We start from the raw sequence: 18,587 nt of genomic DNA, 5'->3' as shown, positions 1-18,587 counted from the left end.
GTTGGAGGTGTATGTTGATAATGTATTATAACATGCTCATGCATATATGTATGTATATTGGGTACATAGGATGTACTGTGTCTCTGGCCAGTAGACTGTTACCTTCGGGTGTTATGGACTTCCACTGAATAGGTCTCCGTGAGGGACTTCCGTTTGACCTGGGGTCATGGAGTTGTCATCCGTTGAGGAGCACTCTAGGAATGTCTCGGCTGTATATGGATGGAGGGTGTCTTGGTTGATGTTCTGGGAACACTTCCTTGGATGAGAACCCGTAGGCTATATTCTGAGGCCAATAGGCCGGATGTTGCGTGGCTTTGGCATTCATCATTCCAGCTTCATCGTATTTTTGCTCCCTATGCATCCCTACTTCACTAAATCCCTTGTTTTTTCCCTCTTTGGTTGTTGTAATATATTGTTGATTTACATCTGAGTGAGCCATTGGGCGGAGTAATCTCTAGAACCTCTGGGTTACTGAGATATATTCGTATATCTCATCCCGTGTTGGGACATTTATTTCAGGTAGTAACAGTGGGCAAGAGGCCCATATGATGAGCACTTGGAGATTTGAGCACTTTTGCATTTTTGGGGCCACTTTGGCATAGGCTAGACTTAGGGCATGAACATTGTATATGGATTTAGTATTATGCATATTGTCATATTTGTTCATGCCACATTTTGCCTAAGTCTAGTTGTATATTTATCATGATGTATTTTGGAGATTCATTTTATTGTATCTCGGAGGACTTATTGTATTATGCTTTCATTGGAGAATGGTAATTTGTAAATATTGGACCTTGTGTAATATTGCAGTATGAATTATAATGAAAGGACAATAGGCCTATTTTAAGTTATGATTATGTGTATGTTGAAAGAATGCATGCAAATGAGATAATGTGATTGAAATGGTTTAAGTTTAACAATGTAAGTAATGATTTGTAAGTTGAGTAAATTGATATAAATTGTTGTGGGTTGTAAGAGCACCAAGGAATTGTTGGTCCTTGAGTGCCACCCATGTCTATTAGGTACCATTTGAGGATAATAACACACTTTTGATAAAATGGGATAGGTTAAATAAACAAAGGAGATGCCGTCGAATTTTCTATAAAATGGCAGATTTTGGGTGAACTTTGCGAGGACATATCTCCCTCCATAGATGTCCAATAGGGACGTTCCATACACCATTTTGAAAGCTGAGATGTCAATTATATTGTGTCAAAATTTGATAGCCATTGGAGTTGTACGCAGATCTGTAGAGGCATTTGAGTACAGACTGTTCTGGACGCCCTGTTGCAGGGGCTGTCGGGTGACCTGGGTTGGGAAATTTATTTCTCCCTAAATTCTTGGTGAAATTAGGCCCATGATATGTCAAATTGAAGCTTGAGGTGTCTAGTTTACTTTATAAAAATTTGAGAGCAATTGGTGGATTAGTTTGTCCAGAATCGCTGAAAGAGTAGAGGTTGTTTGGTGTCCTGTTTGAGGTTGGTTGACAGCTTTGCTTGTCCAACTTCAAACGGTGATAACCAGAGCAAACGAGAACTTTATGGAGCGTGTGATAGCTTGTTGGAAAGATAATTAAGTCTAGAATAACATACTAAAAGATGGGAGGTTCGTAGCATGCATAACTCTCGCAATATGCAGATTACTGAACCATGTTCAGTTATGTAAAAACCGTAAAAGTGAATTTCGGTAAATACAGAGGCAGAATTTCGGTCCATGGCCCAAGGTATTTGTGAATTGTTATGGCAAAAATCATTCCTGATGATCTTAAGGTGAGATGTGAATAACGTATAAAGTTACTATGCGATAATAAGTCAACCATCTGTATAGCCCACAATCCTATCTAACACGACCGAACAAAACATATTTAAATCGACCACCAATTCATCAAGGAGAAACTAGATAGCGGACTGATCACTATTCTATATATTCTTTCTATTCGTCAACTAACTAATGTCTTGACCAAGGGACTCGATAGATTTCAAGAACTTACTAACAAGTTGGGAATAATAAATATCCATTCCTCTTAAGGGAGAGTGTTGTAAATATTAAAAGTATCTCTAATTTTTTGTTTCCTTATTTGTAATTATTTGTTTCTTTATTTTTTAGGATTTGGATTATTGCCTTTAAGCCCATTAGTCTCTCTCTATATATTGTATCCTTTTGTACATGATTAGATTTGAATAGCAATACTATTTTAGTTTTTCTTTTCAAGTTATTATATCTCTCAAACAAAATTGTTGGATATTCAAATGCTAATTGGATAGATTCTTCGATTGATAGAAAATCCACTTCTAAGTTTCGTGTTTCATTGGGGGTAATCTGATATTCTAAAAAAGTGAGAAATAAAATATGGTCGGAAGATCAAGTGTTGAAGTAGAATATTGTCTTCAACCACTTGCAAACTCAGTCGATTAAAACAACAACTTAAAAAGCTTCAATCCAGGGAGAGTATGCAAATACTCATTTGAGATAATCAAGCTACATTGAATATCTCCGCTAATATAATTTTCTATAAAATGACCAAGCATAGAGAGATAGATTGACTCTTTAACAAAGAGAAAATCATGTCAAAAGACATCGTCACTAGCTTTGTCAATTGAAATGATCATTTAACAGGTGTTTTCAATGAGTCCTTGAGAGGTCCTCGGGTCCCCTACCTATGTAACAAGCTTGGTGCTTATAACCTATATCCCTAGCTTGTGGAAGAGTGTTTAGAGCATAATAAATAATTAGTCTTTGGTTTCATTGTATAATCTAACCAAATCAGGTGATGATAGTAATGAGGAAACTATGTCATAGCATCAATTGCACTAATTCTATATATACAGTCTCCATTGTGAAGTTCATGCCCAGGGTTTCAGTATATACTTCTCTTTCCTCTCTATCACACTTTTTTTCCTATCTCCTCACTCATTCTTTGAATGGGGATATTTTTCTTCTTGATAAACCCCTTTGGAAATCCAAAGCTCCCCCTAAGGTCAAGTAATTTTTCTGGATACTATTGCTTGATAGATTCAATACTAATAACATATTGAAGGTTCATAGGTCACATAAGGCTCTTTCCCCTTATCTATGTGCAAGAACAATCTATTTATTATCACTTGACTGATCTCGTACATAGGTTTACAATATGTAGCCTAATGAGAATAATTGCTTTCCTAATTAAAGAGCTCATTCTAGGAAAACAAATCAAGAGTAAATCAAACCTATAATCTGTACACATAATTTCCCTATAGTCTGTCCTATCATAATCTATCTAATAAAAGAAAAAACAAATCAATAATAACTACACAATTATATATTTTTATTTACTTCCATTACCTTGTTAATAATTCATCTTTTTCTATAACGAAAAGAAGATGCAGTTTCTGTTACAAAGTTAAACTTCCTAAAGTCTATCTGTATGCATTTATACTCGTTTATAGTTAGGTAAAATCCTATTAAAATAATCACCAGGACAGTAAGCATTCTTCATTCATATTAGGAGAACATTGCCATTTAGATATAAACTTCTGCAGAAATTCTTTTACAAAATACTGTGGCCATCAATGAACAACTCCCTAAAAGATAAAGCTGTTAGGTGAATGCTTAAGGCTGGTTCCATATCTCTAAGACAAATCTTTATGCAATAATAACTCTTTGGGCTTAAAACAGGAAAAATGTGCAAGCACACTCTACCTAGTGCTAAAAATCAACATTTATTAGAAGAATAGAGATACCAAAGATCAAGGAGGCTCTTATACCATAACAAGGACCAACTCTCCTAAAAATTTAAGCTATTAGGTGAAAGGCATGTGAATTGTTTAATACCAAAAGTGGCTTTGCATGTTAGTTTCATGCATAAAAATACTCCATGTGTAGGCCCCCAAAAATTATCCACCTGATTATTAAAGGTGATAAGACTTCAACAGCCAGTTTGCTTTCTAATATATTTCTCTATATAAAGTGTATTTTACCATTTTATTGCTCTTAGGGCAAACCCCGGTGCACAAGATTCCCCATTTTATTGTTCTTAATGTTAAGAAAATTTTGCCAGTTGGAGTAAACACAAAACAATACCAATTTTGCGGTGATACAAAGGTGCCTTATTTGGATTGTAAATGACTTACCTGTATTGGGACGTATACAAAAGAGACCAAATTCAACTTCAATATCTCTAGGGTGGAAGTACCAGCTTCTCTAAGAAGCTGTAATATCAATGGAACAAAAGAAAATTTGTAAGCGAGAGGAAAAGTGAAAAGGTGAAAATTGTACCACAAGAGCTTCAACAAATCAACAGACACACTCCATACATGAATTTCACTAAATTCCAGTTGAAAATCAAGGCATGTACTCTCCCCAACATCCTTAGTGGATCGTGATTTGATGCTTTCCAATTGGATGCCCGTGATGTTACTTTCAACAGAAATACCATATTCGCGATGTGTAAAACTCACATTCAGCTTTGGCAGATTGAAACTGACCTATCAATAACAAGTATAATTCCACAGCTGACATTAAAACCGTTTGAAAAAAAAACTTTTAACGATTTTACCTTTGGTTAAATATAACATAAAATTATTATCCAATTAAGTACCACAAAGTTGACAAATGCTTTGAATTTGAATAGGGCCCGGGATTCCAAATCTAATTACCCATAAGGAAACCAAAAATCATCAAGAACACAAACATGAAATTCATGGAGACTTAAAGGTGAAGGAACCACATTTGCCCTAAAGCCAAATCCTAGTATTCTGAAAAAAAATGAAGGTACCTTGAAAAACTAGTATCTATAACAAGGCAATTAATGAATGATGTACCATGCAAACAACATTAAGTTGGGGGAAATGCTGCACAAAGACACATCACTATGCCACACAACCAACCGGAAAGATAAAATGATGATATATGCACTTTGCTTATTAGATGGACCAATATTCTCCAATCAAAGAACATAGGACCTACCTACATCCTGAATTGGTAACACTAAACAGCAACAGAAGAGATTAATAAAGAACCATTAGATGACAAGATTATTTAGACAGGAGATACAACTAAATAAAAAATATAAAGTTCATAGCTATACAAATTGCAGTTGATAAAAGAAGAAAATTTATTAGATAATAGAGAAAATTATTAAAATCTTAAAAATTCATTTATTCTACTGCTCGTAGGCACAATAGAAAGAAGGTTAATCTCTGGAAAAGAGTAGATACTAGAAGTGGTACACTAACATTCAGGCTTGTATGTTAATGGAACAAATGCGAGAAAACAAAACCATACCAGAATGTCAAGTCAAGGAATCATAGATATGAATACTTGGCAAGACAGTCCCTGACTTTCATTCAGAATGAAGAGGTTAATAGATGAAAACTTTAAAAACATTTAGACTAAAGAAAGGTTACCAACTACTTACATATTTTCATAAAGTAGATTATTTTTCTTAATTGTTTAAGATTCCCACATACAAGACCTGGCTGTCCTTCACCTAATTCTTAGAAAAAGGAGGTGCTGTCAGACACATTCATATAGTGAAAGAATGTATGAGAATATCTGTGGAAAACATTTAGGATATCATTGTATATTAGGAAAGATATGAAGTCTCTTAATCTTCGGGATCAAATAGTATTTCTTCTGATTTTTTGTCAATTAAGATTGATCCTTGTAATCATTTGGTTTCCTTATTTTCATTGATGTAATATACCTTATTGCAGAACTCAAGTCAACATAATATTTTCACATGGTACCAAAGCCTCTTATGACTAAGTGGTTTAGAGTTCTTTACTTGCCACTCTCACTCTTCTAATAAAAAAGTTCAATTTAAGCATAAGTAGACTTGTGCATTGTTCAACTTTAAACACTGATTGATAATGAAAGAAATTACTTAAGCAAGGTTAAATAGATGATACCTTTGAAGTAAAATACACTTCAATTATTGTATTAATGTACTTCTTATGCTTCTTATGTCTTTTCCTATTTTTTGGTGTTTGAGGAGGATATCTCATCCTCTGCATTTTTTTTCCCATCTCTCTATGCAAGGGCACCCATGAGGCTCCCACCATTGTGGGGTTGGGGGAGGGTTAGATGCATACATCCTTACCCAAATAAGCAGAGAAGCTATTTCTATAAATAGAATACATGACCACCCATTCACAAGGTAACAAATTTACCATTGTGCCAAGGATCAGGAAGTATACATTATGATTAAAAATAACGAAGTATGTTTAAATAACAAACCTTTTCAGGAAACAAAGAGCTGTATCCAGCAAGTGTTTGCTGCTTCTTGGAAGGTTGTTTTGTGCTTATAGAATCCATACTTGTCCCTATATTTCTGTTAGAGCTAGAAGGAGATTCCGATGAACTCTTTCTTTTCACAAGCAACCCCTCATTCAAATTCACGGTGACCTCTCCAATGGAAATGCCCACATTCTTAACAATTATACCAATTTCCCTGTGTCCAAAAAGGAGAAAAAAAAAACTAAGAAGCCATGGAAGGACACAAAATGAGAAATCAAGAAAGGATGAGTGTATCAAAGTTAACTCAAGTAACCCTACTCTGATGGTAAAAGATACAAGAACAAGTTCGTTAGAGAGAACACCAAGTAGTCTCATTTAGAATTAGAATCGGTTTAATTTGATTTCCAAACAGAACCCTCAACTCTTGTACATATGTGTAACTAATTGTAACAGTTTCTAACTTCTTGATATTGTAGGGGCTAACAGAACAAGTTACACCAACATCAGACTCTAGGTTAATTTTCGGTTCTATAAATATTCAATTCAATGTAACAACGAAATGCGAAAGAAATACAATATTTAAATTTCAGTTTCAAACCTCAACTTTCCTTTCTCTTTCTCTAACGTTCTCCCTATTTGATCTCTTCGATCTCTCAATTATTCACCCATGTACAACTTCAACTTGGTATCCAGAGGTTAGTTCGATCCTCCCATGCCTACATTGGTCAACCCATTCCATAATCCACAGCTCCCGCAATTTTCTCTGCCTTCTGTTTTTCTCTCTACTCCGACAATTGCTCTAATCACTTTCTTCCATTGGTCTTTGAGCAATAGAACGAGAAAAATTTCCTGCAATGGAAACAACATGTTGAAAATGTGATCAAAGGTCACAGGTTGCACCGTTTGTTGGTGAATCCTAGAATCCCTCTACATTTTCTCATGGAATCGGATAGTGGTTGTGACCGCGTCACTCTCACGGAATCAGTTGCTGCTCTTATGGCTTTTCACATCACTCTCCAACAAGGTTCTTTCCTGTGTAATAGGTTCCATCCACTCCGAGAAACTATGGGATGAGATTCATCGTTTCTTTCATTACCAAACTTGCGCAAAGGTTTGCCAATTTTGACCTGAACTCCACAACACTAACAAAGGCTCTCGACCCATTTCTGAGTACATTTTATGTATCAAGCCATTATTAATTTATTAATGTCCATTGGTTTTTTGGTCTCTCCACATGCACACATTGATGAGATCTTGGAGAGACTTCACGATGAATATGAGTCTTTTGTTACTTCTATCAATAGTTACTTGGATACCGTTGTAAATATTAGAATTTTATCTTTTTATTTGTAATAGCTAAAATACTCTAGAAGTGTATTTTGGGCTTAGCCCATTAGATCTTTCAGTACTTTTTATATAGAGAGCTCTTGTACAGATTTTATACAATTCAATATTACAATTCAATATTATTAAATTCAAGTTGGTATCAGAGCTCTGCTTCCGCAAATCACCGCCACAAACCCTGTTTGCCTATCCCTACCACAAAGCCGCCACCGAAAAAATTTTCGGGGACTTTTTTGGATCGTGAGGACCCCTATTTCACTCTATTTTCTCAGATCTATCATTCTACGGAGGTTTCGTTTTCATTAGACGACCGAAACAGCTTCGAAACAAGAACACAGCACTGTTCCGACTCCAAAACAGCACTATTCCGGTGACCTTTTGACTCCGAGTAGCCACAGACACGGTCGCGCTCACCGGACGACCTCACCCTGAAAAGCCCAGCGCCAACAGACATCACATGCGCCTCCACACGCCACCCTCCTCTTTGCGCGTGAAGCCCACTTGCCGACAACTTCACCGGCGCGTGACGGTGGTTCTTGGCCTCGAACCACTTCTGTTCTGCTCGTCTCTTCTTGCTCTTCCTGGATCTGTCCTTGTTTGTTTGATCCGACACCATTTAGTTGTTCGATCTAAAAAAAGAAGACCTTTTACGGTTCCGATCGTCTTGATTCTCTTGTCAGTGATATGTCAGAAGTTGAAGACACTCCAATCAGTCATCCTTCAACTGGTCAACCATTTATTACAAGCCCGATGGCTATTCTTTCTCCATCTGATCTTATGCTCTTCATCAGAATTACCGTCTTACTAGAAAGAATTATTTACAATGGTCCCAGGTTGTTCGTACCATCCTCAAAGGACGCCGTAAAGTTGCTCATATTGAAGGACCTATTCCTGCCAAAACAGCTCCAACATTTGTTGATTGGGATGATGAAGACTCACTTATTATGACGTGGCTATGAAACTCTATGACTCTTGAGGTTAGTCAACATTGCATGTTCTTACCTACTGCTCTTGAGATCTGGGATGTTCTTAAACATACCTATTCAATGAAACATGATGCCACCACCTGTTATGATCTGCGAAATAAGATTTTTTCTACCAAGCAAGACTCTTTCTCTGTGACAGAGTATTATGGCATTTTGAATGCACTATGGGATGAGATTCATCGTTTCTTTCATTACCAAACTTGCGCAAAGGTTTGCCAATTTTGACCTGAACTCCACAACACTAACAAAGGCTCTCGGGCCATTTCTGAGTACATTTTATGTATCAAGCCATTATTGATTTATTAATATCCATTGGTTTTTAGGTCTCTCCACATGCACACATTGATGAGATCTTGGAGAGACTTCACGATGAATATGAGTCTTTTGTTACTTCTATCAATAGTTACTTGGATCCCTACACTATAAATGAGATTAAGACTTTGTTTTTAGCTCATGAAGCACAATTGTACAACCATAAATCGGTGTTGTTGTCTGACTCACTCTCTGTCAACCTTGCACAAACCTTCCGATTTCAATTCCAAGCAATCTACAGACTCTGCATCTCTGGCCTCAACCTCAGAATTCTCAAGCATAGCTTCCACCTAGCTTTGGAGCTTATGCTCATTTTTCGCAGTTTTAATATCCTCAACCACCTTCCTATAGGCCACCTTTCAACTACTACGACTTTTGGCCCAACCATGGTTATCAAAATGGTTGCGAAGGCCGTTCTGGTAGAGGTGGTCATGGCAATTACCGGAGCTCTATTAAGTGTTAATTCTACCACAAGTATGGTCATGATGCTACCCATCTGTTATCACCATTTTGATACAACATTCACTAGTGCTTCTAATCCAGCTTTTGTTGCATAATCTTCCTCTATAACTTCCGTTGATGGCTTTCAATACCATTTGATGAATGTACTCTACTCTTGGATTCATCTTCTTAAAACTAAATCTAAAGCCCTTCCCACATTTCTTTGTTTCAAGTTCATGATTGATTAATTGCTCGGGAAGGAAATTAAATCCATACACAAACTAACTGGGCTAGGGAGTTCAGACCTTTATCCAAAGTCCTGGCAGATCTTGGCATTGTTCATAGGTAAATTTGTCCCAATACTCACCACCAAATTCATTCTGTTGAAAGAAAACATAAGTAGATTATTGAAATAGGTCTTGCCCATGCATACCTGCCTAAACATTTTTGGGATCAATCCCCTGTTTAAAGTTCCCTTAAGGTCTTTGGTTATGAATGCTATCCCCTTGTAAGACCTTACAACCACGACAAACTTCATAATCGGTCCACTTATTCATCAGCATAAAAGGGTTAGAAGTTCCTCTCTCCCATTGGTCTTCCTTACATCTCTAAAATTATTCTTTTTAATGAATTTTATTTTCCTTTTTCCTAAGCATCCACCTCCAAGATGCATCTTCTAGTCTTCCAGCACCGTTGGTCTCAGGGTCAACTTCATTATCTTCCTTTCAACCTATTTCCACTTTTGCTTCTACCCCTCCACAACTTTTTTACACCTTTTAATCTTCACCTACCACTGCTTGTCCTTCCCTTAGATCCTCTACAGCTCCTACTCCTCTTTCCTCATCCTCAACTTTCTCTTCTCTGCCTCATATTCAGGAGCTCGATTCTGCCTTCTCTCCTAAAGAATTAGGTTCTCTTACTTATTTCTTAGCAATTAAGGTCAATACACTCCCCAATGGCTGTCTTTTTCTCTCTCAAGCTAAATACATTGGGGAATTGTTAGTTAAGTCTCATATGAGTAACGTTGTAAAGTACCAATTTAACTCAAAAGTTTAAGCTATAAGATGAAGATTGCATTAATAATTTATATCATATTTCTTTAACACGGTCACTCACACAAGAAACCATTGGACTTGAAAGGTGGACAACACACAGGCCCCACCTACGTGCTCTAAGAAACTCTACAATATTTAATTATTTATTAATACAATAAAGGGCGGTGATGATTGAACTCGTGACCACTTGGTCACAGAGGCTCTAATCCAATGTTAAACAACTAATTCTCTCAAAAACTAAAGCTATTAGGTGAAGACCACATTAATGGTTTTATACTATATTTCTCTATTCAAAGCGAAAGGATTTCTACTCCCATCATTGGTGGCTGTAAACATAGCAAACATCGCCCTTAAATATGTTGCAATTTCAATCACAAAGCTTGAGATATCTTATAATGTCAATAAGGTTTGCCAGTTCATGTCCTAGCCTTTGGAATCTCACCGGCAGGTTGTTAAACGCATCTTGCGTTACTCGAAGGGAACTGAGGATATAAGGAGCCACATTCCTAATAGGAACTTCATTGCTTTACTTCCTCCTACGGCTTGTTGTGTTGCCCATATGCCCCCTCTCTCTATTTGGGCCTTTTGTAATGCAAATTAAGGTTATGGTCCTAATGATTGCAGATCTATTTTTGGTGAATGTGTTTTCTTAAGTCCTAATTCGATTTCATTGTGGTCTCACAAGCAAGTAATTGTTGCTCGTTTCAGCATTGAAGCATAATTCTGTAGTTTGGCTTAAACAACTACTGAGCTTCTCTGGATTCAGATCTTGTTGCATGAACTCCACATTCCTGACCCAACTCTAGTCATATATTGTGACAAAATGAGCAGAATTTCCCTCTTATAATATGTGGCCCTATATTGGCATCAAGCACATAGAGCTAGACATCTTTTTTTTGCGAGAAAAGCTGCTTAACAACAGCTTGATTGTAGCACATGTTCCTGTTAATGATCAACTCTCTAATGCACTAATTAAGTCCTTCTCCAAATCACCATTCTATGGTTTGTGCGAAAAGTTAGGATGTTTGACCCCTTTTAGCTCTCCTTTCCTCTCTGAATTTGAGGAGGGAATGCTAGAGATTATGCCCATTAGTCTCGTTTAGAATCGGAATTTGTTTGATCTGATCTAATTTCCAAACAAACCCCCGAATTGTTGTACATATATAACTAATTGTAATCGTTTCTAACTACCTGATATAGGTGCTAACACAATCAATTAAACCTATATCAGACTCTAGGTTAGTTTCTTGTTCTATAAATATTTAGTTCAATGTAACAAGGAAATGTGACAAAATTACAATATTCAGTTCCAATGTCAGACCTAAACTTTTCTTTTTCTCTCACATTCTCTTTCTCAAATCTCTTTGATCTCACACTTTTTAACCCATGTACAACTTCAACAAAGTGAAAAAAAAAACTTCTAAATAAGCGGATATTTGGAAACTGCAAAGTGGGCAAACAAACAAATGATCAGCTACAAACATAAAGATTAAGAAGGAAGTTCCATTTGACAGATCTTATAATTTTATAAATTCTTAGGTAAGCATGGTGTGCCACTACAATTGTGAATCAAATTGAAAGAAATTTATAGTTGGTTTGGAATATTCAAATTGGGGTCCAACAATGCAATATTTGTCAAACTTACAGCCTGTTTCTATTAGTTTAGTTCACGACTGAGAGGTGCTATAACTGAAGTCTATCCTTACAAACTCCCATTACCTTTAATGGTAAGGTTTACACCGAACCTCTTGTGAACATCTTGGACACAAATCTACTTCCTACCACCACTCAAACAAGTGCAAGATTAATATCTAGAAAATTGTATACAAGAAAGAATAATACCTATCATGACCAAATTCACAAGAGACGGAGAATTTTTCACAAATAAAATGAGCAGAAGGTTTTTTAATAGCAGCGACAGATGCCTGGCTAGAAGCACTGCATCCTCCACCATAAACATTTGATAACAGATCACAACTAACTTGAGGCTCACCAATATGAACAACAATAGGCAATATTTGTACCCTAACAGACAAATCGGACACGGATCCACCATCTTTAGATATATCCACGTTCAACTCTGTGGTCTCAAAGGTAAACTTAGGTGTCTGCAACATTCAAAAGAGACTCTCAGTGACTCAAAGAAAATTTTCTATTAAGATCCTAATCCAAGTGAAAACAAAAAATAAAATAAATATTAGTTTAAACACAGAAGTATATATTTCGCAATAAACGTTAATTTACTCCTCAAAACAATAAAAACACAAAAAGATACCAGTATTGAAAATACTAAAATTAACATATATTGTTATAAAAAAAAAAAAATTAACATATATTTGGCTAAACAAGAAGAAAACTATAGTAATATGGAGATGCATACCTTCAAAACAAGATCTGTCACAGAAACTGACAAATATCTTGCAATATTGCCTATAATCATCCATTTTCCCCGGTCCAAAGGTCGAGCACTGGATTTCCGAGTTTTCTTCTTCCCAGGGCTTTTATTTGAAGGCCTCATAGAAACTTCTAGGTTGCATATTAACACTTGCAACTTTGGATCCCAAGAATTAAAACTCACACAAAGTTTGACTAATGAATGGCGTAAGCTGAGTTTAATTTCACCAATAGATACAGATTCAACAGCACCCTGTCAATGACATAAATCAACATAATATATTGCCACGGGACCTTAGACACAGAAACAAACATGACAGTCGAACCAAGTTACCCATAGGTTTCAAAAACTGAGTGAAAACTTGTTAGGATAAAAATGCAAGAACAGACAATGACCCATTTAGGAATATACAGGGGGAAGGGATGATAAAAACAACTTCGCATGGCAAGCCACATGGCTAATTCAAGATTAAATTCTCTCAGACAATACACTCTACCTATGTCGCACAACAGAAATACCAATTAAAAGGACTTTTTTTTACTAAAGATACAACAACTCATTATTTTGTATCAAAAAGTAACTGAAACTTGTGCAACACTGGAAAAAAAAAGTTAGATGTTGCTATAAAGCTCCCACTATACGCAGGGTGCAGGGAAGGGTTAGACTTATTATGTGAGTCTATAGTAGGTAGCTAATGCAAGAGGCTGATTACATGAATTGAACCTGTGCCAACACCAACCGTTGTGCCAAGGCAACCGTTGTGCCAAGGCAACCTAGTTACGAATGAATTATTATTTTCTTTTATTATAATTTTACTTAGTCCAATATAAGGTAGTTATGTAGGTAGTTGGATATGGGGTAGTTATTTTGATTATTAGTGGTAGGTGGTTAGAGGAATTATGGGTTATTGTTGACATTTCTCACTCTTTGGCTATTTAAACTATTATTCTATGAAATGAAATCATTAGATGAATTATTTGGAAAAGCAATGTGTGCAAGAGGTCAAGCTTCCTCAATAAAGCTATCCTTCTATGTATGTAACAACTCACAAACAATTCTTCTCTTTTCTGGTCCTTTCATTTCATAGAATAATAGTTTAAATAGATAAAGAGTGAAGGATATCAACCACAACCATGATTCCTTTAGCCACCTACTACTAATAATCAAAATAACTACCTCATATCCCATTACCTACATCACCATCATATATTGGACTAAGTAAAATTATAATAATAGAAAATAATAATTAATTCATAACATTCCTTCCCTCTTAAAAATTACTCTTGTCCTCAACATTTAGATCACGTAATTGCATCTTCTTCCAAATTCATGTTCGTATCTCCATCGCTTCCCTCCATCATGGCATAGATTAAGAACAACATCTTACATCCATGGCACAGAGCACAAGTCTCATTGTAGTGGAAACTCAATCCTTTTTGTCTCTGATTTTCTTCGAACACCAATCAATGAATTGACTGTGGAGTATCCCATTTCGAATTCAAGTAAAAATGGTTAATAAAATATACCAAAGAGTTAGAAGGCAATAAATTAGGATTTTGAATGGAAGAGAGATGAGTTGGAGAGGGGGTTGCTCGTTTAGTGAAGAGAGTTAAAGAAAGAAAATGTTTGGGTGTGAAAGCCAATGAAGACTAGGAATAGAATGAGAGCAATGACAATGGGTGTGAGGTTGTGGTTTGGTGGTTGATACTAAAACATCTAGTTGATTTGAGAGTTGGGTGAACTTCTCCTTTAACTGAATGGAGAGTGCCCGAACTGCGTCTTCTAATTTTTTCACCCGTTTTTCCATGCCTGGCTTTGATACCAAGTTGTTACATACATAGAAAGGTAGCTTTATTGAGGAAACTTGACCTCTTGCACACTGCTTTTCCAAATAATTCATCTAATGATTTCATTCCATATGATGAGAAATTAAAGATTAGCGCAAATTCAGGTCGTGAGGCACTGGGGCTGCAAAGCGTGGTAGGATGTTACGATCCAATTGCAATATAGGAACTTTGGGAGAACTTCACCCAGAAGCTAGCTCATGAGGTAGGAGACCCCAAAGTCTATATAAACCCCATATCAGAACCTTATGTTTCAAATGTGAGACTCCAAGTCCCGTACCTTACAATTGGATTGTAATATTCCACCACGCTCCGCAGCCCCCACTCCCACCCGGGTTGGTTTGGGGCTAGTTTTTTCCTAGCCATGGACAAACACTGCAATGCCAACATTACCCGTTACGCCACTCAATTGCAACTGTAAGACATAATGGAAGGCTCTGATACTAATTATAACGAACCTTGAGAAAACCTCACCCCAAAAGCTAGCTTGTAAGGTAGAAGAACCCGAAGTCCATACATACCCCACACCTGGAAAGCACCGACACGCTTATTTTTTGAAAATTTGCGTGTCGGACACGTGTCGGACACGGACACGCTCGGACAAGCGGTCAACATTTGGGGACACGCGGTCAACTCTCCGACATGTTCTGACACGTTTTTCCGACACACAGTCAACTTTTTCCGACACGCGGTCAACGCTCGGACACGTTTTTTTTTTTTTTAAAAGAAAAAATCTTAATTTTATTTTGTTAACTTAATATAAAAGAAATAATTTAGGAATTAATTTTTGTCTGTTATGAAATTTGACATGAAAAATTAACAAAGTACGAAAAATTATTTATATTTATATTTATGTTATGAAATTTAAATATTTGATTGGTTATATGACTTATTATAGTCACTTATATTTATTAAATATAAATTATATTATATATATTAAAAATTTTATTTAATATCAAAACGTGTCCCAACGTGTCAAAATATGACATTTTTTAGAATTAACGTGTCGGCGTGTCGTGTCGTGTCCCGTGTCCGTATCCATGCATCGTAGCCCCACACTAGAACCTTATGTTTCCGATATGAGACTCCAAGTCCCATATCTTACAATTGGATTGTAACATTCCACCACGCTCAGCAGCCCAGGCGCTCACGCAGGCTGGCTTGGCGCTAGCTTTTTCTAATCCTAGGCGAACACTGCAAAGCCAGAATGTTATGAATTAATTATTATTTTCTATTATTATAATTACTTAGTCCAATATAGGGTGGTTATGTAGGTAATGGGATATGAGGTAATTATTTTGATTATTAGTAATAGGTGGTTGGAGGTATCATGGTTGTGGTTGATATCTCTCACTATTTATCTCTTTATACTATTAAAAAAGATTGAGTTTCCACTACAATGAGACTTATGCTCTGGGCCATGGATGTAAAAAGTTGTTCTTAATCTATGCCATGATGGAGGGAAGCAATGGAGATACGAACATGAATATGGAAGATGCAATTACGTGATCTAAATCTTGAGGGAGTAATTTTTATGAGGAGGGAATGTTATGAATTAATTATTATTTTCTATTATTATAATTTTACTTAGTCTAATATATGATGGTTATGTAGGTAGTTGGATATGGGGTTGTTATTTTGATTAGTAGTAGGTGGTTAGAGGAATCATGGTTGTGTTGATATCTCTCACTCTTTATCTATTTAAACTATTATTCTTTGAAATGAAATGATCTGAAAAGAGAATAATTATTTGTGTGCACTTGCATGCTTGCGGCAGAGCTTCCTCAATAAAGCTCATATTTATTGTATGTAACCGCTTGACAATTGATATGAACCTTGGGAAAACCTCACCTCAAAAGCTAGCTCGTAAGATAAGAGATCCCAAAGTCCATATAAATCTCACACCAGAACCTTATGTTCTGATGTAGGACTTCAAGTATTATACCTTGCAATTGCATCATAACATCCCACCACGCTCCACAGCTCCGGCGCCCATGCATCCTGACTTTGTGCTAGTCTTTTACTAGCCTTGGGCGAACACTACAATGCCAGCGTCACCAGCCACTCCGCTCAATTGCAACTAGGAGACATAGTGGAAGACTCTGATACTAATTAATATGAACCTTCGGAGTGCCTCACCTCAAAAGCTAGCTCGTAAGATAGGAAAGCTCAAAGTCCATATAAACCTCAATCTAGAACCTTATGTTTCTGATGTGGGACTCCAAGTCCCATACTTTGCAACTAGATCTTAACATAGTTGTGTTGTAAATAATAATATTTATTTATTTATTTGTTGTATTGAGTTTAGCCCATTAGGTCATGTATTCTTTTTAAATAGAGTACTCTTTATACAGTTTACATACAATTCAATAATATATTTCATTACCCTTTTTCAAGTTGGTATCAGAGCTCTCGATTCTGAGGGCTCTGCTTCCGCAAATCACCGTCTTTAAAAATCAAACCCTATTTGACTCTCGCCGCCACAAAGCCGCCACCGGAAAAAAATTTCCGGAGACCTTTTGGACCGTGAGGACCCTTGTTTCACTCCGTTTTCTTAGATCTATCATTCTACGGAGGTTTCTTTTTCATTAGACGACCGGAACAGTTCAAAAAAAAAAACGCGGTAGTGTTCATCGCGCACTGTTCACGCGGTACTGTTCACGAAAAAAAAACTTTTCCTGCTTGGTTTTGTCTCTGATCTAACGTCGTTTGGGTGTACGTTGTGTGTTTTTGGTGCTGTTTTTCACTCTCTCTTATCACTATGGCCAATTTAGAAGATGGTTCGATTATTACGCAGTCTCCACATGTTTCTCCATATGTGAATATTCAGCAAAGGGAGTTGGATCAGCTTAAACCCGCTATTGATAATATGTGTAAGCCATCTGACCGTTCTTTGATCTTGTCTGGTAAGATCACACGTTCTACATCTCTTCTTGCACTGATTTTAAAACCTCATGGATTTTGGATTCTGGTGCAACTGATCATATGACTTGTCGTACTGAGTTTTTTCTTTCTTATCATCCTATTGTTGGTAGTCATACTATATCCGTAGCTGATGGATCCCATAAATCAGTTATTGGTTCTGGTAACATTCAAATTCAACCTTCCTTGTTTCTTAAAAATGCTCTTTATGTTCTTCAACTTTCTATTAATCTTATCTCCGCTCAAAAACTTACAACTGATTTGAATTGTTCTATCACATTTTTCCCTTCTCATTGTGTTATTCAGGATCTTACCACGATGAAGACAATTGGAGTTGCTAATGAGCAGGATGGGTTGTATTATCTCCTTCCAGAACATGCTATAAATGATAGTAAAAATCAGTTATTAATGACATGTCATCCTTCTACTGCAGAGTCTATGATTTGGCTCCATCACAAGCGTCTGGGGCATCCACCATTCAGTCTATTGAAGTCAATGTTTCCTTCTCTGTTTCTAAATCAGTTAGTTGAGACGTTCCATTGCAATGTTTGTGAATTTGCAAAACACCATCAAGTGTCATTTCCTTCTAACACTATCAAAAGCAGCGAACATTTTTCTCTTATTCATTCTGATGTTTGGGGCCCTTCTAAAGTGCATAGTGTTTCAGGTGCAAGGGGTTTGTTTCTTTTATTGACGATTGTACTCGGGTAACATGGATATTCTTGATGAAAGACAAGTCTGAAGTACCAGAGATATTTATTCGATTTCATCACATGGTTGAGACTGAGTTTGGTAAGTGTATTAAAAGACTAAGATCTGATAATGGTACTGAGTACGTCAACCAACGCTTGTCGCAATTCATTTCAGACAGAGGAATGATTCATGAGCTCACATGTGTTGATACCCCTCAACAAAACGGGGTTGCTGAAAGAAAAAATCGTCACCTCCTTGAAGTTGCTAGAGCACTACTTTTCCAGACATATGTTCCTAGTTCTTATTGGGGAGAAGCCGTGTTAGCTGCAGCCTTTTTGATCAACCGCTTACCTTCACGGGTCCTTAACAATACCCGTCC

General features: G+C 36.6%; 1 protein-coding gene across 1 annotated transcript in view; it reads right to left on the bottom strand.

Moving 5' to 3' along the window:
• Window positions 1-18,587, bottom strand: part of LOC133291475 (protein SABRE-like) — a 53,851-nt gene that overhangs the window by 24,852 nt on the left and 10,412 nt on the right. The window contains exons 3-7 of the mRNA XM_061489745.1: window positions 12,735-13,001; window positions 12,197-12,462; window positions 6,217-6,430; window positions 4,293-4,463; window positions 4,110-4,187 (exon numbers count right to left, since the gene is read on the bottom strand). Coding sequence (XP_061345729.1) covers window positions 4,110-4,187; window positions 4,293-4,463; window positions 6,217-6,430; window positions 12,197-12,462; window positions 12,735-13,001 — 996 coding nt within the window. The remainder of the gene's footprint in view (window positions 1-4,109; window positions 4,188-4,292; window positions 4,464-6,216; window positions 6,431-12,196; window positions 12,463-12,734; window positions 13,002-18,587) is intronic.

This window comes from Gastrolobium bilobum, unplaced genomic scaffold (genome assembly GCF_033153095.1).
Source record: "Gastrolobium bilobum isolate Gb01-03AN ecotype WA unplaced genomic scaffold, APGP_CSIRO_Gbil_v1 utg693, whole genome shotgun sequence".
NCBI lineage: Eukaryota > Viridiplantae > Streptophyta > Magnoliopsida > Fabales > Fabaceae > Gastrolobium > Gastrolobium bilobum.
This window is presented reverse-complemented; position numbering and strand designations above follow the sequence as displayed.